The sequence below is a fragment of the Myodes glareolus genome, chromosome X (assembly GCF_982192425.1).
Source record: "Myodes glareolus chromosome X, mMyoGla1.1, whole genome shotgun sequence".
Taxonomy (NCBI): domain Eukaryota; kingdom Metazoa; phylum Chordata; class Mammalia; order Rodentia; family Cricetidae; genus Myodes; species Myodes glareolus.
The window spans coordinates 127,412,018-127,437,469 of NC_142053.1; the positions used below are offsets into that span (position 1 = coordinate 127,412,018).

The following is a 25,452-nucleotide window of genomic DNA, read 5'->3' on the forward strand; positions in this document are numbered from 1 at the left end:
CCTAAATGTGGCTTTTCCTGGTCCAGTCAACAACAAGTAATCTGTGCTTTCCTTGTGGGGCAGGGGTTTGTCTGAGTGAGTCAGTATAGTACAGTCGCCTGTTCTTTGTTGACCAAAGGGCTATGGATGCTTCAGTTGCTCTTTATTTTCAGAATCAAATCAGCTAGAAACACACAACAAAGCAGAGAGCAGGAAGAAGCCCAGCCCCAAATGGAGTGCAGGTGGCGTGGGCATTCAAGGCAGCTGGCTTCTTAGGCATAGGTGGTAACATATTGGGGCCCCATGTTGCCAAAGTAGGATCTCTCCCACTCACTCATAAGCTCAAAGTGTACGGGACGATGACAGAAATTGCATGCAGCCACAGACACATCCTGGAGGGGTAGCCCCACCTCAGTCCAGGCTAGCAGCAACTTCTCTGAAAGGAGATAAAAGAAGAAGGAAAGAATTAGACTTGGTCCACTAAAACCCTTGTTGCTATGAATGCACCAAGATCTTGACTCCCTCAATCTTTGAGGGAACTTAGGTCCAGAAGTGGATTTATTTGTTTGCTTCTGTGTGACCCATTAATACTATCATTTGTCTGTTGATGCTGAGAAATATAATAGACAGGAAAGCATGCCTGTGGCAGGATTTAAAACCATACTGTACTAACCTTTCCCACTCCCTACATGTAAGCCTAGCAGTGGATCTCTGCTTAGAAAACCCTAACCCGACAAAGGGGACACTAAAAGTAATCCTACTGTGGTATCGGTTTTGTGAGGTAAGGTGAGGGGTGCCTTCCTGAGCTGCATAGGGACCCAGAGGAGGGAATGTGACCCGTCTGTAGGAAGTACTTAAGTTGTAGGCCTGGTGTCCATTTTTAAACCCTTTTTTTGCCCATCCCTTGCTGGTACGGTCTAGTCTTCTGTTCTTAAATACCATCTGTGCTGATGGTTCCGAAATTTTTATCTCCAACTTTTCTAGAACTCTGCGTCGGTTCCCAGACTTGTATATTCAGTAGCATTTCTGCATCTCTACTTTGCTGCCTAGTAGCTATCTAACATCTAACAACATGGGCCCAACTGAACTGTTCATATCTCTGTCCTTCACAAGCCCGTTCTGCTCACTTTTTCTGCCACTTTATACCATCCATCCACACCCATCTTGTTCCCCAAATAGAAGAGGGCTATTTCTGTCTTTGGGTATTGGCCTTAGCCTGTTCTCTGGGATGTCTGTTAGTTATTTACCCAGATAACCTCTTTATCTCATTGGATCTTTTCTCCAGTGTCACCTCAATGACTTCTACCCTTGCCCTTCAAACCTTTCTTTGAGCCAGTGCCTGCCTTCAGTACTTCTTGTCACCCTTTTTGGCTTTATGTTTTCCCTTAACACTTTGAACTAGAATGTTAATTAATTTATTTTTTTAAGTTAATCATCCTTTTCTATTAGAGTTAAGTTCCAGAAGGGTAGGATTTTGTGTTTTGTCTGTTACCGGGTTCCTAGCATAATGTCTAGCCCATAGTAAGTACACAATAGACATCTATTGAAGGACTAAGTTAAGGCTAGATGATGAGGAAAAGTAAGCCACAGGATAATGGATGACTGAGTCAAGAGTGCAACGCACAGTAAGAGAACTTGAATTAACTGGACACAGCTAAAAAAATAAAAATAAAAATAAAATGGGCAGGAGAATAGAGGAAAGGACAATGCACAAACAATACCATGTAGAAACCATTGAATGCCATACTAAGGAGCTGCAACTTTGTTCTGTAATCCAGGGGTCTCTACAAATTTGGGGCTGAACATCCTTATTGGTATAAACGGTTTAGCAGGTACCCCCAACCTTTACTTATTTGTATATTATGTATATTTGTTGTGGTCGTCTTGCATGTTAAGATTTTCTCAGCCCATGGATCGTCTTGGGCACCTTACCTTAGAGTCACTGATCCAGAGGCTAGATTATAGGGGCTTAGAAAATAGAACACCTGGCAATGAAGAAGTTTAGGAAATGGAGTGGTGTTGTTGGGTTTTAAAAAAATCCCAAAGAGAAGCAAGGAAGGGGGGGGTAGTATGTTGATATATTTTCAAGAAACAACACCAGAGAAGGGAAACTAGGTTTGAAAGAAGTTAAAGAGAAGATGTGCAGGATTCAGGATGAGTTGACTATGGAATTGAGTAGTAGAGCCCTAAGCACTGAGAACTCCAGGACTAAATCCCAGAGCTAGAGAAGAGACTGAGCCATAGAAGCCCAGTAGCTATGACCTAGTGCCTATGTGACCGTGGACCAGTAACTTTTTATACTTCAATTTGTACTTAATACAAAGTGAAAATTATAAAAGCATCTTTGTCTTGTGTATTAAGTGGGTTAATACATTTAAAACAGCACTTGGCACATGGTTAGTAATGGATATTAGGCAGCTTTATTTGATGTTTTTAAATCAATGAATGGATTATCAGCACCTAATTATCTTCTTAAAAAATGCTGCCTATGCTCTAGACAGAATGACTTGTCAATACATGCCCTCTGCTTTCCTATATACTTAATTCTTTTATTCTAGAATCTTGGCATTATGTCCACATGTAGTTCAAGGTGGACCACAAAGGCTTGCTCACCTATAAATCCTTTCTAGTTTTGCTTGCACTCCATAGCCACTCAACTCATCATATTAGAATAGCTGTGTCTATCTCCTCTGCCATTGATTGTCTATGGATATTTCATCAAGGAGACTTAGAATGAGCATCTGCTATGTGCCAGGTCCTAGGTTAAAAAATAGACCCTACCAACATACATACAAGTAACATTATATGAAACCAACAGGTTATATTTAGGAATATATATGTATTTTTGAAGGGAAGTGAGGAGGGGAACTTGGGAGGGTGTGCAGGGAGAAAATAGAAGGGAGAAACGTTGTAATTAAATTACAATCTCAAAAATACACCCAAAAGAAATACAATAAACATTGGGTTTATTGTATACACCAAATTGTCATCTTTCAGGGTCAAACCCAAACTATTCAAGTTGGCGCTACCAGTCTCTAAACCTAGACCTTGTTTATGTTGTCTTTGTAGCTCTAGATTGACCCACCCCTATCCTGCTCTCCTCCATTCCAGCAGTTACTGTACTTAGTGGTTGCTTTTGACACCGGCCTCCCTAGTCCATATGCTGACCTTAAACTAGCTGTGGCCAAGAATAACCTTGAACCCCTGATCAATCTACTTCCAACTCCAAAGTTCTTGGTTTTGTGCAGGCATGCTCAACTGTTACTGTTCTTCACAGGTAGTGCCTCTGCCACTTCCTCCTTGCCTTTCTTTGTGTTCCTTCCTCCTCGAGAAATACCTCTTATCAACCCTCTTCTCTTAGTCCAAACCCACTCACCTAGAAAGGTTCAGCTCCGAAGTCCCTTCCCCCTAGCAAGACTATCGTGAATCCTGAAGGTTAGTTTAGTACCCTCCTCTGTGGTCCCACAACTTCCCCAGGTACTCTTTCTTAATCTTTGATCTTACCTGATAGCATTGTTTGTATCCACTATTGTTTGTGCTTCTTCTCCCCAACCAGACTAGAACCCAGTGAGTCTATGGGCTGTTTCCCTTTCATTTGTGACCCTGGTGCAGAGCCTGGTACACAATGAATGTTTCTAGAAACCTTTTCCAAATCAAATGGAATCTAGCCTCTCAAGCTTCTTTGAATCCTGAGACTTAAGGGGTAGGAAAGTATAGACACCCATGCTGAGAACTTACCCACAAAGTTTTCCATCATCTGCGGGGTGTGGTGGGGGGAGGGTGCCAAGCGCAGCAGCTCCTCGCCCCGTGGCACAGTTGGGTAGTTGATGGCCTGCACATAGATGCTGTGCTTGGAGAGCAGGAGATCACAGATCTTGCTGTTGAGTGCTGCATCGCCCACCTAGGCTCAAAATAAAGGCCTTTCAGTACCTCGCACCCTGAGCCACCATGTCACACTAGCTCTGTGAAGGAGGAGGAGGGACCCAGATCAAGGAACAACCACTGAATTTGGGGTCAGGTTGTTTTTCATAAAGGGCTGAGGCAGTGATGCCTCCGGAATCTCTATCAAGGGGAACCCAGGGCCAGCACTGCGATTTGAAGGAAGGATGGAGCTGGCGTCTTGTGTTGATGCTATTTGTACAACAAGCACTTTTGTGAAATTGGAGTGGCCGGAAAGCCAGGGTACCTTTGAGCTGCTGTTACTAGGTTAATTTAAAAATTGCAGTTAAGCAGAGTGACTCCAGTTGGCCCTCTATATATCTGTGTTCTTTGTTCAAGTATTCATTCATCCAGCCTCAGATTTGAAAAAAAAAAGTCTTTAAGTCTCTTCATGTTGATGTTTCCCAAATAATACAGTCTAATGGCTAAGTAGTTTTTGTTTGAATTTGGTATTATTGTGGAAGGCTGAATAGATTTTATGGAAATGTAACACTGTTTTGTACAAACTGATGAGAGCATTTATGGATTTTGAGATGGGCTGTGGGAGGTCCTGGGATCAATCCTTCATGGGTACTGAGAGGTTGCTGTTCTCTCCTTCTCATCCCCAAAATTATCACAAGAAGTATCCTTCTTACACCGTGCTTTAACTGACTTACATAAATAGATGTCATTTAAAAAAGGAACAGTGGTTGATTTTAGAAGTAAGAAACATTTAAACACAACTGTCAATCCAAAGTACCAGCTAGTTCTATGGCTGGTTTTTGGATTTTGGTTTTTTACCTCAAACCGGAACAAATTGGTAGCCTTTACTGTGTGTTGTATGCTCCAACAATTTCTAGCCTGTGTTTCCCTATTTTCAGTGTAAGTATAACCCACTAAACTGATTCCATGACCCACTAATAGTTTTTAATAAACAATTTGAAAAACACTAAAGTATAAGCTTATGATTTTGAGGATCAGAGCAGTTTAGTAATAGCAAGGCAATTATATGTTTCAGGGTCAGACCACCGGAGAGGAAAGATGTAAGCTGCCCAGCTGAGAAAGGTACCAAGCCGTGTGGCTAACATAGATAAGGATAATGGGGTAACATAAGTTATACAAACTAATAAGTAGCCTAACCTAATGGGCCAATCAACTCTATAACTTATAGAGATCTCTATGTGATTGATTCTCTGGGACTTGCCGGCTGTGGGGTACTGGGTGAGTCAGAAACCCCAACAAGCCGGCCCTCACACTACAGGCAATTATTGATGAAAAAGATGGGTTAATCTATAATAGCTAACTTTTCAAAACAGAGACCAAAGGTGACGATAAGTCTGTGTTTGGTGTGGGGGGGGGAGATCATAAGAAAGCAAAATGTTGATTGAAGGGGCAACGTGGTTTACTGGAAATAGGAAGGCTTCAGGAAAGAGGAGGTGGGGAAAGCAGGGGGAATGATGGAATTCTCACCCTGATGGGGATGATGTGACTGGGGCAGGGGATGACGGGAAACCCCCTGTCCATTAGTAGCTGGCGCATATGCTTGACATTGCGCTGGTGTGCCCGCCTCAGGGCTTGCCCCTCCTCTCCCTTGAGTAGACGCACAGATTCTAGAGCCCCGGCGAGCACCATGGGAGGCAGGGAAGTGGTGAAGATGAAGCCTGCAGCATAGGAGCGCACCATGTCCACCAAGTCCCGAGTGCTGGCGATATAACCACCAACACAGCCAAAGGCCTTGCCTGCAAACAAGCAACAGAAGTTATACACAGACCTGATGAGCAGTTCACAGAGGGGCAGAATAATGCCCCAGATAACACATTCAGGTACACCAGAAGCTGCGCCAGACTCCCTTCCCAGTGCTCTGCACATCTCTCCTGTGCATGACAGAGTTGATAGTTCTGTGGTACTGAGATAGGACTGCCACATACTGCCATATGCAGTGACTAGATAGGAAGGAACAGGGTGGGGACCTCTAGTTGGTTAGAGCCTGAAAAATAACTAAAATGAGACTTGGGGCTGGTGTTGGGAGGGAAAGACTTTTCTTAGTCTAGTTGGATCCAGCTGTTTGGTCCAGCTCATGAGCCTTTTAGAAAATCTTTTCTAGACTTTCTCAGTGGCTGTGCAGTGGGATGGGGAAGAGATGACTTGGTAGCGCAAAGCCTGAGGTTATAAATTCTTTCCCAGCCACTCCTGTGGCTGTATGTAAGAAGGAGAAATGGGTCTGGGGGGGGCACTTCTCTGGGTCACATGTAAGGGAGCCCCGAAGTGTCTGCTCAGTGCTGGCTAGTTTTATGTCAACTTGACAGAAGCAAGAATTATCTGAGAAGAGGGACCCTCAACTGGGAAAATGCCTCCATAAGAGTGGACTTGTAGGCAAGTCTGTAGGGCATTTTCTTAATTAGTGATTGATGGAGGATCCTGTCCATTGTGGGTGAAACCATCCCTGGGCTGGTGGGCCTGGGTTCTATAAGAAAATAGGCTGAACAAGCCATGAGGAGCAAACCAATAAGCAGCACCCCTCCATGGTCCCTGCATGAGCTCTTGCCTCCAGGTTTTCACCTGGTTTGAGTTCTTGCCTTGACTCCCCTCTTCCTGCCGTGACTTCTCTCAATGGGCTGTGATTCGGAATTTGTAAGCCAAATAAGCCCTTTTCTCTCCCAAGTTGCTTTTAGTCTTGCTATTTCATCGCAGCAATAGTAACCCTAAGACACTCACCAAGAGTTCCGGAGATGATGTCAAGCTTGTGCATAATTCCATCACGCTCCCCAATCCCTGCACCCCGGGTTCCGTACAGCCCTACAGCATGGACTTCATCCACGAAGGTCAGGGCCCCATACTGGTGGGCCACATCACACAATTCCTCCAGAGGACAGATTGCACCTGAGAAAAGCCCAGGGAAAGGAGTAGGAAATTATAACCCTTCCCCAGCTCCATTTCCTATATGGAATTTTCTTCTCATTTAAGTTGACTTTGACTTAGAAAAAACATGTTGTAGCCGAGGAGGACGGTGTCTGCCCTCATTTGGGAGTATGCCAAGTATCAACCACTTGAACCCCAGCCATACCCCAGTCCTTCGTGTTTGTGTTCTGCCCCACACCATGTATTTATCCATTCTGTCATCATTTTTACTTCATTTTGACAATGTTGTTTCTATCATTTTTAACCTCTCTGCTGCCCTCACCCCTTCCGGGATGATTCATTGCTATATAGAGGTGTCAGTGGCCTGTATTATACCTGTGTTTAACTTGACAAAATTCCATGTCTGCTCTAATTGACTGCAGTCCCCACCGCAGAGCCACTCAGCCCCTTGGTCAGCTACAGTTGATAACCCCTCAGCATATTTCTTCCCTGGCCCTCTTTGTTTCTGTCTTTTTGGGTTTCTGTCACTATCTTCTTTTTTATGTTCATATTTGTTTCTCTTTTTCTGTCTCTGACTTTCTTCTCTCCCCACTCTGCTCCTCACTTTTTCGTCTCCTTACTTCCTCATCTTTTCCTCAGTGTGCTCCTTTCTACTTCCGGTTTTCTCTATACCCTTATGTTTCATTCCAAGTGCCTTTAGGTTTCTGCTTCATTGAGTTTCTTGTGTCTTTGTGAGGGTAGTTTTTCTCTGAGGAACCTCTCCTTCCAGTTCTGTCACAATGTACCAAATTAGAAGCTATCTCAAGTCTCTTCCATTTTCCCTTCCTATTTACTGTTTCCATGCTATTTTAGATGTCATCTAAATAGACTTTGTGGCCATTCTTAATATTCTAAGGCCATACAACTTCTGCTTTCCCTCTGCTCCCTGGAAATTGCTGAGGTAAAGGAAGTTGGAATACAGAAGAAACTTTTTCAGATGGAACAGAGGCCCTGGACCAGGATTAAAAAGTATAATGGGGGGAAAGGTAGCAAAGCATAAGGGACAACCAACAATAGGAGATGGAACTTGAGACAAGGCACTTCGATGATTCTGGTTTCATTTTGGAAGCAGAAACCCACATCTAGAATTGACAGGATAGGCAGGTTCCACCAAAAAACAAGGAGCAGTTCATTTGCAAGTGTAAGTAGTGTGATTGCGGCCCATTAGAGAAATGCAAATCAAAGCAACTCTGAGATTCCATCTCACACCTGAAAGAATGACCAAGATCAAAAACCCTAATGACAGCTTATGCTGGAAAGGATTGGGGTAAAGGGAACACTACTCCATTGCTTGTGGGAGTGCAAACTGGTACAGCCCCTTTGGATATCAGTAAGGTATCTCAGAAAATTAGGAAGCCACCTACCTCAAGACCCAGTAACACCACTTTGGGGTATATATACCCAAAAGATGCTCAATCATACCAGAAGGACATGTGCTCAACTATGTTCATAGCAACATTGTTTGTCATAGCCAGAAACTGAAAACAATCTAAATGCCCCTCGACTGAAGAATGGATAAGGAAAATATGGTACATTTACACAATGGAGTACTACACAGCAGAAAAAAACAATGGCATCTTAATTTGCAGGCAAATGGATGGATCTAGAAAACATCATACTGAGTGAGGTAACCCAGACCCAGAAAGATAAGTATCATATGTACTCACTCGTAAGTGGTTTTTAAACATAAGGCAAAAAAAACCAGCCTATAATGCACAATCCCAGAGAACCTAGACAACAATGAGCACCCTAAGAGATCATGGATCTAATGTACATAGGAAGTAGAAAATGACAAGATCTCCTGAGTAAATTGGGAGCATGGAGACCATGGAAAAGGGTTTAAGGGCAGGTGAATCCCTATGAGTCTGAGGCCAGTCTGGTCTACAAGAGTTACAAGAGTTAGTTCCTGGACAGTTAGTACTGTTATGTAGGGAAACCCTGTCTCGAAAAACCAAAAAAAAAAAAAAAAAAAAAAAAAAAAGAAGAAGGAAGGAAGGAAGGAAGGAAGAAAAAACAGCCTACAAATCACAATCCCAGAGAATCTAGACAACAATGAGGACCCTAAGAGAGACATACATGGGTCTAATCTACATAGGAAGTAGAAAATGACAAGATCTCCTGAGTAAATTGGGGACCATGAGAGAGGGTAGAAGGGGATGGGAGAAGAAGGGAGGGGAGCAGAGAAAAATGTATAGCCCAATAAAAACAAACAAGAAAAACCTTGCACTAGGAGCTAGTGAAATGGCTGAGCACGTGGCAATGCCTGCTGCACAGCCTGGTGACCTGGTAGATTTGCAGAACCAAGATGGAAGGAGCAAACCAACTTCACAGAGCTGCCCTCTGACCTCCACATCTGTGCTGTGTCAAGAGCACCCACATAAACATCATACACAATAGTAATAAATACATATTTTTAAAACTTGCTCAGGCTAATAGTTATGCTAGTATTCGAACATGGACTGTTTGTGAGTGAAGTGCTGTGGTTATAGAAATTAGGAAATCGGACCTCTACCCTAAATAAATCCGGAAGCAGATACCTAAAACACATGACTTCTGGTGCACAGAACCAGCAATAGACAGCTCTGGGCCTCATTTCAGTTGCTGTAAGGGAGGAGGTGGGAAGCTGGGCACATGCCTTTAATCCCAGCACTTGGGAGGCAGAGGCAGGCAGATCTCTGTGAGTTTGAGACCAGCCTGGTCTACAAGAGCTAGTTCCAGGACAGGCTCCAAAGCTACAGAGAAACCCTGTCTCAGGAAAAAAAGGAAGAAAGAAAGGAAGGAAGGAAGGGAGGGAGGGAGGGAGGGAGGGAGGGAGGGAGAGAGAGAGATAGAGAGAGAGAGAGAGAGAGAGAGAGAGAGAGAATAAAGTCATTTATTTCTGTTAAAGTATAGTAAATAGAATGACTGCCATTCCCTATAATTCTACAACCAGACATTTTACCCCGGAGAAAATTGGGGCTCAGAGAGTTTGAGTTCATAAGATAATATGTATCAAAGATCGAATTTAAATCCAAATCTGTCTGACTTGAAAACCTAGTTTGACTCCAGTGTTTCCTAGTGGACCATGGAATCCTCAGCAAGAGTTTGTAAAATTTGCCACTGCAGAGGAAAGACACTGCCATGACTGACTTGCATATCATTCCTTATGGGAAGATTGTTGTGCAGGAAAATAAGAGTTATGTAGCCTAGTAAGAAAATAATCATTTTACCATCAAATTGATGAAGCACTAAGACAAACTTTGATGTTCTGTGTGAACTTTAGTTTCTTTGTATATTAGAATGTAATAGCTTGTACTATCCTTCCTCCCATAAGAAAACCCACAGAATCAACTAATCTGACTCATAAGAACTCACAGAGACTGAACCAACAACCAGGGAGCCTGCATGTGACTGGTCTAGGGACTCTGCATATATGTAACAGCTGTATAGTTTGGTGCTCTTGTGGGACTCCTAACAGTGGGAGCAGGGGCTATCCCAAATGCTTTGGCTGGCATTTGGGAACCTGCTTCTCATACTGGGTTGCCTTGCCCAGCCTTAATACAAGGGGGGGTGTTTAAGTCCTACAGCAACTTGATATGACATACTTTATTTTCATGGGAGGCTTGCCGCTTCCTGAACAGAAACGGTAGCAGTGGATTGGGGGGTGGAGAGAGGGAAAGAAGAGGGGATGGGAGGAAACTACAGTTGGGATGTAAAATAAATAAATAAATTTAATTAATAAAAAAAGAATGTAATAGCTGCCTCTCCTTTTGCATTTACTACCTGTATGACTTGTGACTCCTCTTGTTCATGTCTCAGTTTCCTCATGTAATAATAATGATAATGATAATAATAATAATAATAATTGAACCTACTTCATAAAATCATCATGAGGATTTAATGAATTAATACATGTAAACTATGAATAACTGAATAGCATACTAAACACCATATAAATGTTAGTTGTTATTAACATCATGTCTTTGTGAGATATTAGTACTAGTAAGCATGCACCCATACACATACATACGTACCATCCATGGAATGGACAGTCTCAAAGGCCACAATTTTGGGTGTCTTGGGATTGGACTTCTCAAGAAGTTTCTTCAGGTGGTCTGGGTCATTGTGCCTGAAGACAAACTTGGCTACACCACTGTTGCGAATACCTTGAATCATGGAAGCATGATTGCCTGCATCTGAGTAGATCTCACACCCTGAGGAAGCAGATGTGTAATTGTTAAGCTTCTGTCTCATTCCCCCACTTTTACACTCCAGGTATGGCCTGGCAAGAGAAGAAAGACATGGACGCCTAGCTGTGGGGAAAGAAAATTTAGTTTCCCAATAACCTTGAGTTTCATAATGACAGAGTTTAGGTTCATTCTTCTTGGCACTGGAAAATCAAAGCTTGGAAAAGGATTAACAGAGAATGCTTATAGTCTCAGACCATGCTACTAGACTCTCCCTGATCTACTTGACACTTCCCCTTTTCCAGGTAGCCCCATCTGTTCATAATTACAGGGACAGATGTGTATCAGGTTTCACTGTGGGAATCATATGATCATGAACAGTTCACAGCAAAGAGAGCAGACAGTGACACTACTTTACTGTACAGGGCACGCGCTAAGCACCACAAAAGGGTTTTCTCTACAACATGGATGCAGAGATTCTTACTGGGCTATACTGGGAGGGTAGGGAGGGGTGAAATGTGGGAAAGGGGTCTGTCTGTTCCATAGAACCCTCAATTTTCACAGACATCAAAGAACTCTGGTCTTTAATAAAATAAGGGACAACTTCTGTTTGAGAAAAATAAATCATGGTTTCTTCCAGGGTTTGACTTGCTTAACTGGAAGTTTCTTGAGAGCAAAGTCCAAACCTTTTTGTCCTTATATCCCTTGTCCCAGTACAAGGTATATATAATGCTATGGAAATATTTTTAATGAGTGAATGCATAAACAAGTGACTGATTTATAAGTGAAACTATGTCAAGTGAGAGAGTATGAGAGGAATGTCAAAAGATGACTTCTTAGGATTTGGTTTAGTTAGAAGCTATGATGTGGAATTTACATTTGACCCTAGGGGCAAGCGGGATCCGTTAAAGAATTTTAAACAGGGAAAGGAGAAAGATAGATTAACATAAGGAAACATTGTTCTGAATGTAGGAAGAATAAACTGTAGGAGGGGAAAGAACAAACCAAGAAAATAATGTTGGTTAGATGAGAATGGTGGCAGTAGAAATGAAAAGGTGCTGAATAGTATTGGTTGTTGAGAAGCACAGGATTGATCACCCCCAAGATGGTGACTTTAGGGGTTTGGGGTGACCTTAGAAGTGTTCACAAAGTAGTGGTGACTTTTGAAGTGTGCAGCGAAGTAGCAGACAGCAAATATAAATACATCTCATGCATTGTGTCTCTTATGGGCAGGAGAGGGACCAACCGGTAGCTAGAGAGTGATGCAGAGCTTGGGGCGAGAGACTTAAACATATTGAAAGAGGGTGAGAGGCTGAAGATGTGGAGGAATCGAGGGACAGATGGATGGAGGTGGCATGGGAAAGGGGACACACTCACATGCATGTGCACATACATGGTCAGCAGTGGAGTAGAGGGAGAAGTTACTGAATAAATAATGGGCAATGACCAGCGCACCTGTGGGAAAGACTAGTCAACAAGAAAAAGGGGCATGTCCTTTAGTGCTGTAGGAAGCAAAGAATGAGAGGAAAAGTGGAGGTGCATGTAAGTAGGCAGGTGCTTGTGGCTAGGAGTTGAGGATAATGCTGTCTGGTATCTTCTACTTTCAGTGTAGCAGGAGTTGAAGATGTCTGCTAGAAAGAGAGAAGAGAAGGAGATTTGGCACAGTTGTCACAGACACTTGAAAAGCTCTGAGGAGAGGTTAAGGAATGTGACGTTTTAGTGGCGTCTCTCTAAGGACTCATATGAGCCCAGAATTGGCACAGATGTGGAACATCGTGTCCATCTGAGATTCAGACTGATGGAAGGCATGTGAGGGGAGAGCATGGACTAGAGAGTGGAACAGGAGAAGATGGCTTCTAGCACATAGTTGAAGGAATGCCTTTAGGCCGAAGGGAAGAAATACATTTCACAATAAAGGGAAACAATGAAGAAATATTGGTGAACAGATAGGTTTATAGTTGCATGTCAATAAGTAAGGAAAGCTATCTAGTGGTTTCTGCATTATTTTTCTAAGACCTGGGTTATATATTAAGAGTGAAGGGTGGAAGTACAGGTTTTGTAGAAATGTTTTTAAAGCTCTGTGGAGACAAAAGACTGTGTGTTAGAGATGGTAAATTCATGGTGTTACTGTTCTGTGAGGTCAGGCGCTATTCCCTGATGCTGGCCCTCAATCTAGGTGTGGTAGGAGTGAAAGCAGAGAGATGTAATCGTCCACTCTTAAGACTATGCATGGCAAGTGAAAGAGAAGAGCAGAAGAAGCAAGTGAGCCCAAAAGAGAGGGGGCAGCAAGTGAGGCTGGATGCTCTAGTGCAGGACACCAGCCTCGAACAAATCTCAGGCCTTGCGCTCACCTGGCAGAAGCTTGGCCAGTGTAAAGAGAGTAGAATCATTGGCCACAAAACAGGAGGAGAAGAGCAGGGCTGAGTCCTTCTGGTGCAGTTCAGCCAGCTCCTGTTCAAGTTCTACGTGGAACTTGCTGGTACCTGAGATATTGCGAGTACCACCAGCTCCAGCTCCATGATTCTTCAGGGTCTCCCTGACCCCGAGGAAACAGAAGACAAGGAAAAACAAAAACAAAAACAAACCTTGTTAGGTACTGAGCGAATATGAAACCCTTCTTTAATGTGGTCACTGTTAACTTAAGTCGTCCTGTATAAATGGTGTCCTTTGTGAGCAAGTAGACCAGTGGGTCTCAACCTTCCTAATGCTGAGACCCTTTAATACAGTTCCTCATGTTGTGGTGATCCCCAACCATAAAATTATTTTTGTTGCTACATCATAACTGTAATTTTGCTACTGTTATAAATTGCAATGTAAATATCTGGTATGTAGGATGGTCATAGGCAAACCCTGTGGAAGAGTTGTTCAGGCCAAAAACGAGTCACAACCTGCAGGTTGAGAACTGCTGAGGTGGGGGAAAGAACGGGAAAGGTAGACATGGATGTAGAACTAGATACAGCTTAAGTGGTTTGGAAAAGCTAAAGGAAGCTCTCTCTCCCCCTTTTTTCTCTTCTTCCCTCCATTTCTCCCTCCCTCCCTCTCTCCCTCCCCCCCCCCACCCCATTCTATACTTTGATTTCTAGATCATAGACTCAGGGAGCCTTTCTTGGTTTCCATTATCATCCTGCACACCAGACAAACAGTAGTTTAGAAAGTGATGTGTTGACTGACTGAGTTTGTATCTGAGGCATAGATAGTTGTACTGGGAAGACATTGTACTAAAGAGATGCTGCTAGAACCAAGGTGTCCACTGCTCGTGTGGCTCCAGATCTTTAGATGTGTCCCCACAGCTCATAGTGCACATTCTGCTACTCACTGTATGGCCTGCAAGACACTAGGGTGCCTGCTGATGCCCAAATAGTCGTTACTACACCAGACAGAAACATTCTGTGAGGCCATAGATGCCTCAGAGAAGTGTTGGGCAAAGGGGTAGGCGTCAGCCCAGCGATTCACAGTCTTAAACACACGGTAGGTGTGGTCCTGTTTCTTCTCCATGATCTTGTCTCTGAAAAATTGGTCATAACCAAAGACCTGGCTTCCTGTAGGAGTAGAAATAGAGATAGGAATAATTCAACTCAAATCTCTTCCTGACTAGTCTTTATTTTCCTCATGTTGATTTTGAGCTTTCTAATTCTCTTCCCATGTACTCATTTATTTGTTCAACAAATGTCTTACTGGTTCTTTAACTCCTTTTTTGTTCTGTTGTTTAATATGATATGTATTAATGCTGTGTATGTGCACACGTTCAGGTGTGTTCATGTCATGGTGCATTGTGGAATTCAGAGAACAGCCACAGGCATCAGTCTCTTTCCCCTTTGTTTGAGAGAGGGTCTCTTGTTCACTGTGGCATGCAGCAGACTAGCTGGCCCTTCCATTTCTGAGGATTTTCCTAACTCTGCCTTCCACCTCTCAGTCGGGACATGCTGAGATTATCAGCACTTGTGCTGCATTTGCTTGGACGTGGGCTCTGGGTACTCAAACTCAGGTTGTTGTTGTGCTTGCATAGCAAGCATTTTACCCACAGAGCTACCTCCCCAGCCCTGGCTCACACTAACTCTCTATTTCACTCAGCCATCCCTTTGCTAACTCACAGATTTAGTCGAGCTTTCCACTCAGCATGGCCTCACCTTTCTTTCCAGAGTTAGTGTGGAAGATGCCCTACAGGAGTTACTGCTTCAGTCTCAGAGAAAGGAATATTGCTAGGTTCAGTTTCTACTCATGTCTCTTCTCACCTGATAGCTATGTGACTCTGAGCCAGCAAAGAATCCTCTTTACTGCAAAAATTAAACACCAGAAAACTCCCACGAATCTTCCAATTGATAAATTGGCAGATGAACTGAATGAAAAATGAACTGGATGAAAAATTCAAATGACACTAAATACTTCACATCCTTAGCCACCAGGGAAATGCAGATTTAAGCTGAGTTTCAATTCCATCTCTCTTCAGTCATAATGGCTATTGTCAGGATAACAAATGATAACAAAATCTGGCAAGTATGTGGGCAAAGAGAAGCTCTTATACACCAAGGATTGGAACTAAGCTGGTACAGCAACTATGGAAATCAGTATGGAAGTTCCTCAGGAAAATAACAGGGATTAGAGCAATGACTCAGCCGCTCATGCTGCGTCAATTGTTCAGCAACCACAAGTGGCTCACAACTTCCTTTAACTTCAGCTCCAGGGGATCCGGCCTACCTGGCATCCAAGGGCATTATCACACACGTGCATGCAGAAGCAAATGCATGCATGCATGATTTTAAAATGATAAAAATGAAACTTCAAAAGAATCAATTAAAAATAGGACTACTATATGATGTATCACTCCTAAGCATATACCCAAATGACTCTAAGTCAGCATACTACAAAGATACTTGCACACCCATGTTTATAACTACACTATGCACAGTTGCTACCAAACAGAGCCAGCCATCAACAAATGACTGAATAATGAAGATGTAGTACATATAAAACAATGTAATTTTGTGCAGCTGTAAAAAATGAAGTCATGACATCAGTTGGAAAATGGATATAGCGGAAAATCATTATATTAATAAAAGTCAGACAGAATGACAAATGCTCCATATGTGCTTTCATATATATGTGGGACCTGCATTTAAAATTGTGTATATAGTGTTTATGTTTGTACATGTGTATTTGTAGGTCAAAAATTAGAAAGGGGACCGAAGGTGATGGAAGAGATCTTAAGGGAAGTGGGAAGTAGAGAAGGCAATAGAATACATGTAACAGGAAAGCAAAAAGAGAGGGCTGACTAGTAAAGAAGAGGAATCAGGTGAGGGAGGAACACATGAGAATAAAATATAATAACATGTGTATGATAATGGCACGTGAAACTCATTACTTGGTATGCCAGCCAAAACAACTCAACTTTAAAAAATCTTTTTAAAAAATCGTCTTTTTTGTTTTAATGTTCTCATATGTAGAATGGGGCTTAGAATTCTTTCCTTGCTTAGTTGTGAGAATCCAATGACAACACTAATATTTGGTATGTGGTAATAATACTATCCTCAGAGGTCTACTAATAATAGTGGCTGTAATTAAAAATAGCTAGTGTTTTATTATATTATCATAGCCAGCATTAATAGATGCCCAATACATGTAAAACCCACTTCCAGAAACTGTAAAGATGCTAACTCATTGATTTCTCACATCAACACTATATGGAAAGTTCTATTAGTATCTGTATTTTTGTTTGAAGGAACTAAGGCATAAAAAGATCAGCTAACTTGACCAAGGTCATATAGCAATTAAATGCCCAGCAAGTAAGTGACACATTGGTTCAAATAATGAAAAAGTTAAAACCATGAACTTTCTTTGGGTGTATTCATATGGATGTAAAACTAGCATGCAGTCTTAAGTGGAGGAATGCAAAAACATTAGCAACAACCTGAATTATAGGTTCTTATTTAAATGAATAATGTCGTGTCCATACTATGGAACACAATTCATCCATCAATAGTCATTATGCAGCTCTGTGTTGATGGTCATGAAGTAAGTGATCAGTGATATGAGGTCATATTCTTACATGAACAAAGCAGCACAGTAAACTCTGGAGGTAATAGGGTCATAGTTCTGAAAAACCATGAGTATAATTAAGAGAGTGGATGGGAAATTCTCTCTGTCTCTGTCTCTCTATCTCTGTGTATGTGTAGCTGCAGGAAGGTGTGTCTGGGAGAAAACACAACAAAAAGTTAATGGTAGATGGTAATTTACTCTTTATTTTTCTATATCTCTTAAAAATAATTCCTTATTCATATATTAGAAAAACGAATAAATTCCACTATGAAGAATGGATATAAGGGGCAGAAAGGGAAACTGTGCAGGGTGAGAAACTTTGCGGGAAATATGGAAAAATAATGGAGGTAAGCTTAATTTTTAATGAGACCTCATAACAAGCTAGAAATACTACATTGCTATAATTTATTTTTCCTTATAAACTATTGAGGTAAGTGTTTGAATGACGTGACTTAGTTACAAAAGCCACAGATCCAGCAAGACCAGCACTAATGCATAATTTTAAAATCTCTTTGGTTTAAAAAAGTCTTCCCATTTTCTATTTTATCATGTGTCACGTACCCTTTCAGTAGCTACTTCGCTGTTCCCATGCCCGTTCTTTCCATCTTGACAAACTCACCAGTCATATTGTTACGAATCAGGTGTGTAATCGCCCCTTCAATCTGCTCGGGGTCCTGGAAACTAGGAAATGGTTGGCTTGGGATGCTTGAATCCAAGGAGCTCAGCAGGTCTGCGAGGGAATACGGAATTCATTGGCATGAAGAGAGGAAAAGAGATAGTATGTGCTGTCCTCTTTAGGTTCAGTGTAATGCATAGCAATTCAAGTTTAGAAAGTATAGACGCCTCCCGGGGAATGTGTCTGCAAAGTAAGCTTCTGCTCATCTCCCCAAGTAGCAGCTCCTAGAATGTCGGGAAGCCTTCTTTAAGGGGATTCACTTCCCACTGAGAGTTGCCCTTGCATAAGGTAACCAGGAAATGCACCCTAGGCCCTGCACTTGAGAGATGAGTGTGTTTTATCTTCATTTTTGAACATCATTAAACTTCAGTCTCTAACTTTTTTATTCTTAGTGATAACTCAAATTGACCTGTGAAAGATGTCAATGGGATGGCCATCCTTTAAGTATGAATTGCCTTGAATGCTCTATCTAGGTTATCCTTGAACTCTGCCCTTATAAAGAATAATTTGTTGAAAACAAAACTTTATTTAAATTTGTTTTAATAAAATTGATAATTCAAACTACTTTTCTGGGAATAAAGGCTAATTAATGTACTATGTCATGTGAAAGCTAAAGGATGTATCTATTCTCTACCCCTTTTCCTTCATACAAACCCAGACTCTCATAATATGGTCTTGCTAAACTTGGGATCTCAGCTCTTCGGATTCCATTTTAGCTGTCTGGGAGAGAGGAGGGCCGATTTTAGACTGACAGCTAAAAGTTACGGGAGTTTATACCTGTGTATGTGTTGAGGAAATGTACTTTAGTGCATGGCCTAATCAACTGCCTCGTATGACTCCCTGCAAAAAACTCAGACTGTCCGTCATGGAATGTATACAGTCTTCTCTTGGATTTGCTTAGCCCAAGAGTATGATAAAGTGGGATCAATCATTAGGAATAGAGGTTGGATAGGGTGGAGGTTGACTCCAACCTGTCTTGAAAGTCTTGACATCCTCTTGGACTTCTGGGGCTGCCTTCTGCACAATCTTGCTCTTCCCATCTTGGAGTTCTGACATCATGAAAGGACAATGACTCTTGGCCCAAGACGGAGAGTCTACACAAAGGTAAGAGAGTAATTGTAGGTTCATTCCTTAGTCATACATTCTACTCAGCAATGATTACTGAGACTCACTGTATCCCAGAGCTCTAGCTCAGGCTATGATATAGATGAGAAGTTAAATGAATCTGGTGTTATTGCTGGAAGAGTTTCTAAGCAGGGAGAAATAGCACACTCTGGCAGTACTTTAGGAACATTGGGATGGGAGAAAGGACAGGACATATGAAATCTAGAAGATCTAAGGGGTGGGACTAAGAGTTGGTATTGGATAGGCTAGGGGTCTAGGTAGGCTTTGCAGGAGCAATAATGCCCAAATTCAGTGTTGAATGAGGAGGAGAGGAGATAATAGTATAGGGGAAGGCCATATGTCACAAGAAAAGGCAAGGAATCATAGGACAAGAAAATCAATTTGAAAAATTTTAACCTTTCAGCATGGGTGAAGTGTGTGTGTGCAAAGAACATGAAAATATGGCTCAATAGCAGCAGTTCTCAGCCTGTAGACCATAACCCCTTTGGGTTACGAACGATCTTTTATAGGTATAGCATAGCAGGTATCCTACATATTGGATATTTATATTACAATTCATTGGTCCTCTTGTGGAACTCCTAACATTGGGAAGCAGGATCTGTCTCTGACTCTTTTATTGGTTTGGGGGAAACTTCTCTCCATACTGGGAGAGCCTTAATACATAGGGAGGGTCTTAGTCTTTTTGCAACTTGATATGCCATATTTTTGTTGATAGTCATGGAAGGCCTGCCCTTTTCTGAACAGAAACAGAGGAAGAGTGGCTTGGGGGATGAGAACAGAGGGTTGTGTGCTGGGAGTGACCGGGAGGAGAGCAAGGAAGGGAAACTGTGGCCCGGATGTAAAAATAAATAAATAAATAAAGAATTTATTAATATAAAACAATTCATAACAACAACAGAATTATAGTTACAAAGTAGCAAGAAAAATAATTTTATGATTGGGGGTTACCACATAGTAAAGGGTCATAGCATGAGGAAAGTTGAGAACCCCTGCTCTAGAAAGACCCTGGCAGAAGACACAGCCAGGGTCTATTGTTTAGGTCAATTCATTCTGTCTTAAACTCTCCAAGCTATTAAGTCATGATAATCAGACCTGGAACCTTGTCTTTATGACCCAGACATTCCCTTCTGCCAATAACCTCTTCTTACCTCCTCCAGCTTTGGTTGCCTTAAGGTGGATTTGAGAACAAGTTGGTCCATGTGTGGCCAGGATGGGGCAGCGTCCAGTACCAAATAGGAACTGGTAAGTCTTAGCCACTTTGCCTAGGAGGCCTCGGGGGCCCCGAGAGAGCACTGGACATGACTGTAGCAACACAGCTGCCGCCACCATCTTGAGCCCAGAGTCCTATAGAAATTGAGGAAGAGAGGAGATTTCATCATGAGGCCAAAAACCAGGTAAGTCGTGCCTGTGTTTAATTCTTTGCCTTTAGCTTCCCATTCAAAGTTGTTGCCTTCCTCAGAGGTCCTCCATTATCCTTCTCAGAAAAGATTCGTATTGTTAAATGTGAGGGAAAAATGAGAGACACCAATAGATAAAGGGACAAGGGAGAGATTTCTAAATAGAGATCAGAAAACCTGAACTCTGACTTACTCTGACACCAGCTGCTTAGTGATAGTGAGGATCACCGACGTGCCTTTATGAATGACATCTGACAGTCAACCTTTGATCAACACTTGAGGTCACTGTCTTTCTAAGACTATTTTCCTCATCAGGGCGTGATGGTGCACACCTTTAATCCCAGCACTTGGGAGGCAGAGGCAGGTGGATCTCTGTGAGCTTAAGGCCAGCCTGCTACAAAGTGAGTTCCAGTACAACCAAGGCTACACAGAGAAACCCTGTCTCAAAAAAATGGCAAAACAAAGATTATTATCCTCCACCAAATGAAAATTTGGCCTGTTACTGCAAGCAGATACTATTCACCAGAGCTCCTGGGGAGTGTCCTGCTTTGTCCTGAGAATGCTGTACCAGTGACAGAGAAAGCTTGAAACCAGCTGTCAACTTCAGGAGATCCAGGAAACAGGAAAGGGCAGGCATGCGCCCTATAGGCCGTGTACTACCAGGTTGATGTTTTGATATGTTTGAATTTTCTCCTGACTTTTGGTTAGACATAGATAAAGAAGGCTGTGAAAATAAGACCTAAGAAGGCTGAAAGACATAATCTGTGTGGATCAGTGAAGAAGACAGGGGACAAGGTAGAGAAAGATAGGGGGAATCATGCTCTTAGGACTAGAGAGGAAGGGGGAGGTGGGGAGGGGGAGGGAAAAGGAAGGCGGGGAGAAGGTTGAAATTCTTAATAAATAAATAAAAAATATCACAGCAGAAAAAAAAAGAAAAGAAAAGAAGGAACAAATGACATATAACTATCAGTGAGTATTGGCTGAATTTTGGAGTAAGTTAATATGATCTTAAATAGAGAGAGAAGGGAAGAAGGGGACGAATCAAGACGACCTCAGAAAGATAAAAGAAGAAAGAAAACAAAAGTGTGATGGTGGAGGAGGAAGATCAGAAACTGAGAAAAACTTCAAAGCTGGAAGGAAGGGAACAAGGTAGAGATAAAACAGCCATGGAGAGGAAGACTGATACTGAAAGACAAGACAAGAGGATCATGAAAAATACAGAAGATAGGGAGAGATAAGAAGACAAGAGAAAGAGAAACAGGGAATATACCAGTAGGGACAAACAGGGACACAAAAGGAAAATTGTGTAGCCTAGAGTAATATATAAAGACTGAAAATTAAGCAGGACAACAAAGAATCCATCAAGGGCAGAGTGGGACACCAAGATGAAAGGGGACGGTTAGACAATAAAGACCCTACTGGGGGTGTGGAAGAGAAACTGATTGAAAAAGAGAAGTGGATTTTAAAAAAAATCAAAAGATCAAGAGAGAGTGATAGGGGCAGAAGAGATGGCTCACTGGTTCAGAGTAAGTACTGTTCTTCCAAGGTTGATCCCCCGTTCTCATGTAGTATGGCTCACAGTTGCCTGTCACTCCAGCTTCAGATCTGATGTCTCTGGCTTCCATTGGCCTGGTACTCACATATACACATCAATCCACAGAACCACACACATACACATAATTTAAAATAGTAAATCTGTATTTAAAAAGGAAACAGGTGGGCATAGGGGAGGAGGAAACCTATAAAGAGGTAAGATTGAGAGAAAAAAATGAAAGACAGAGAGAACAAGAGTGAGAAACAGATTGGAAGAAAAGGGTCAACTGTAGAGCCAGAATCAAAGGGTAGACAAGATAAAGAATGGTAAAGTAGGGGAGATGTGAGGGAAAGTGGGGCGACTGAGCCCCCAGCTATGCCAAGAAAGCTACTGAGCACAATCTGCGAGCACCCTCAGTGTATAAAACCTTATTATGGGAGGGACAAAGGAGTAGGAGGAATTCCTGGGCCTATCCTGTTGGTAACTTCTTTCATCTCCCTAATGTCCCAGAGCAACCACACACCTCTTACTTTACAAAGCAATCCAGTCATCTTATTCCATCTTAGAACATCTGCCCTCTCTGTCCCAGGCTGTCATAGCAGCCTGAGTTAGTTTGTAGGCCTGGGCATATGGGCCCTCTAACGGCAAGAAGCAGACAGCTGATGGGAAGGATTAAATGAAAAACAAAAACAAAAACAAAAACAAAAACCATGTGAACCCTTCAGCATAAAAAGTTTGATTTTCTTATTTAAATTCTGGTTTCCTAGCTTCTTTGTTCAATGTTTTAGGGAAAGGCACTTCTCCTTTCTGGTTTTGGCTTTGATGAGTTGTCAAATGTGAGGTAATTATGTCTACATCAGTCCATTGATTGGATCCAGTGCCTACCTCATATCTAGAAATGAGTCTCCCTTCTGACTGCCTGCCTGCGGAGGTTAAAGCAGTCAAGGCTGAGCCTGCAGACCAAAGATAAAGCCCCCAGAGTTTATCGCCTCAGGAGTCTGACCACTCCCTAAGATGAGCCCAGGGTGTGGGAGAGAAGAAGAACCCCTTCCTAGAATCACGTCTGAGCATCTGGCCAAGGCTGCCTCTGCCAATCTGTAGTAAGTCAAGATGGATAGCCCAGGTCCTTGCAAGTTCCTATGAACTTCTCTGACATCAACACTGACAACAACAGCAACAATATTGAAGTATGTAGTAAGGAGGAAGGCCCTTGAGACTAGAGGCAAAATACAGGCCTGTGCTGAAATGATGGAGGATTAAGACCTGTTTCCCATGTACAGAAACTGAAAAGGTCAAATATACTCATCATCGCTATGGAGCTTTTGTACTGAGGGTCCTGAGGAAAATGCAGAGTACTTCTTGACATGGATTGAATTCTTGAGTTACTATTGAGCTTCAGTTACACCTTCTCTTGTCCCACCCTGATCTTCCTGTGCATCATTATGATCCATAACTTTGTAGTGCAGTTATTTTGGGCTCTTTGTCCACTGATGAGCACTACTTAATGTGAGAAAGGAATGGCTGAAATTTGATGCAGGCAGCATTTCAAGCAGTTGAGGGTATTAAGAACATAGACTCTTGGCTGGGCATTTTGACACGCAGGAAGCGGGAAAGGAGAATCCTGAAGCCCATGGTATCCTGAACTGTATATTTCCAAGGCAGTCAAGACTCAGTAGCAGATCTTTTCTCAGTAACAAACCTAAACTCTAGAGCCAAAGAGTCGCACCCTGACTATGTCAAGCCAAGTATGAAAAGCTGGAAATGAGACTTTTTTCTCTTATTACAATTTACTGTGTGTAAACTTGGCTTCCCTCTGGCCTTCCCCACCCCTCACACACCTTTGGAACCTTCATTTCTCTACAGACATTGGGTTAGATAGGAAATTTCATAATTTTCCTTCTGGTCCCAATATTCAAACATTAACCGAGCTCTTAGTGTTGTAAATGCTCCAAATACAGTGACTTTTCATTTCTCAGGACAATGTTGTGAACCTCAGGCCCCCAAAAATCAAATGACTCACCCAGGTCAAAGACCTGGTAAGTGAAAAAAAAAAAGCAGGGTTTCGACTCAGTCAGTCTGGCTCAAGAGATCCCTAAGTTAGCCACTGTAGATCCATAATCCAAACATTACATATTCTCTTAGCTGGGAGCTTGACGGGCTTGACTCTAGACACCAAGCCACTCTGCTACACTAGTACAAGCCCCTTTACTATGCATTTATCTTTTATGGCAAATGCTTTCCTCAACTGTTCTAAAGTAGGATTTGAGGTACTATTGAGCATTTATTAATTCATTCCACTATTTAATGATTTCCACACCCCACTGCATAGAAGAGATTGTCTAAAACAAAATCAAAGAGATCGTGGTGAATTTTCAGGCCAGGTGGCATCATTCCTCAAAGGTTTGTCCTGCATCTCTACAATTCTACAGTTTTACTTCTGTTTGCATTCCCATAGACCGGAGAGGCCAGCCACGACTCCATCCCCATGGAAAAGCTAGAAGCCACCCTTGCAGAGTTTCTTTCCCCTGACTCCCATTACTTGTGGCCTGCTTTTAAAAATCATTTAAGTCTGGAGGAGAGCCTGTTGCTTCTTCCAGTAGCTGGAAGCATCAGGCCTTACCTCCTCTCCTAGTACCATTTTCTACCGCTGGAAATCAGAAAAGAACAGAAATAGAAGAATTTAGATCCCCAAGTCAAAACTAAGAGATTTGTGGAAACTGTGGACAGGTGCTCTTGCCACAGGATAAATGGCCTGCCTGGGGACTCAGAGTGAATTAAGATGAGACAACACAAGTCTTCTTGCCTTTCTGCACAATGACAGCATTCCTTTTCCACCTTCTTTCCTTTATTTCTGCTAATTATTCAGCCTCTTGATCCCTCCCATCTTGCCTTAGCATTCTTAACCACCCCCCCCACCAAACCTTCCAGTTCTCCTTCCCTAGATCTGACCCCCCCCACCCAAGGCTCTTGCACTCTGCTCTAGGCCAAGCGGACAGAAAGGGTCAAATGGTGGGGCTGGAGAAATTTGGAAGAAATGTTAAGATACCTTCTAGAGAAATAGAGAAGAAGAGACAGACAAGAGAAACAGGAGACTAAGATACAGAGTTGAGGAAGGAGACAGGGAAGGGGAGGAGGTACAGGCGAAAGTCCATTGAGGGAGAAGAGAGAGCATGAATGTCCGGTGAGTGAGGTGAGTGATACTGAAAACTAATAAAGGAGAGAAAGGGCAGAGAGAGGAAAGCCCCAAACAGAAGCGACAGTTTCTGTAAAACTCCAAAGTCAGGTCTAGTCAGCCAAAGTCAATATGCAGCGGTGTGGGTGGGAGCCCAGAAAGAGGGCTGGAAGCAGCTCTTACCTGTTGCCCTGCACTGAGGACGAACCAAAGACGGTGAGTGCTCTGGGCCAGAAGGCAGAGTTTACCCCTGCCTCTGGCTCAGCCCCGCCCACCCCGCCTTCTGCCTTGGCCCAAAGGTGTCCTTGGCCTCTGCTAAAGATAAAAACGGAGTAGCCTTCTTTCACTTCCGCAGCACCCCCCTCCCATTCTGTCTTTTCCCTTTCTGTTTTCTTCTCCCTCTGGGGTGGTCAAATTTAGTTATTTGATTTTTGAGATCAGACCATCCATATAGAGCCAGGGCACCTTCAGCAGAATCAACCTCTGACCTTCGGCTCCCTCAACCGTAAAGCCTAGAAAGGCTAGTACAAGTGCAGAGGGCCCTGAAGTCAGAC

At 42.6% G+C, this 25,452-nt stretch overlaps 1 protein-coding gene across 1 annotated transcript; it reads right to left on the bottom strand.

The window, feature by feature from the left end:
- Positions 1-121: 121 nt before the first annotated feature.
- Alas2 (5'-aminolevulinate synthase 2) lies at positions 122-25,236 on the bottom strand. Its single transcript, XM_048441588.3, has 11 exons — positions 25,082-25,236; positions 19,944-20,139; positions 18,642-18,764; positions 17,614-17,724; positions 14,278-14,500; positions 13,313-13,497; positions 10,809-10,988; positions 6,613-6,777; positions 5,368-5,636; positions 3,718-3,880; positions 122-415 (listed from the first exon to the last, which is right to left on the bottom strand). The coding sequence occupies exons 2-11, from the start codon at positions 20,122-20,124 to the stop codon at positions 252-254; spliced, it is 1,764 nt and encodes a 587-aa protein (XP_048297545.1). The 5' UTR covers positions 20,125-20,139; positions 25,082-25,236; the 3' UTR covers positions 122-251.
- Positions 25,237-25,452: the final 216 nt, after the last annotated feature.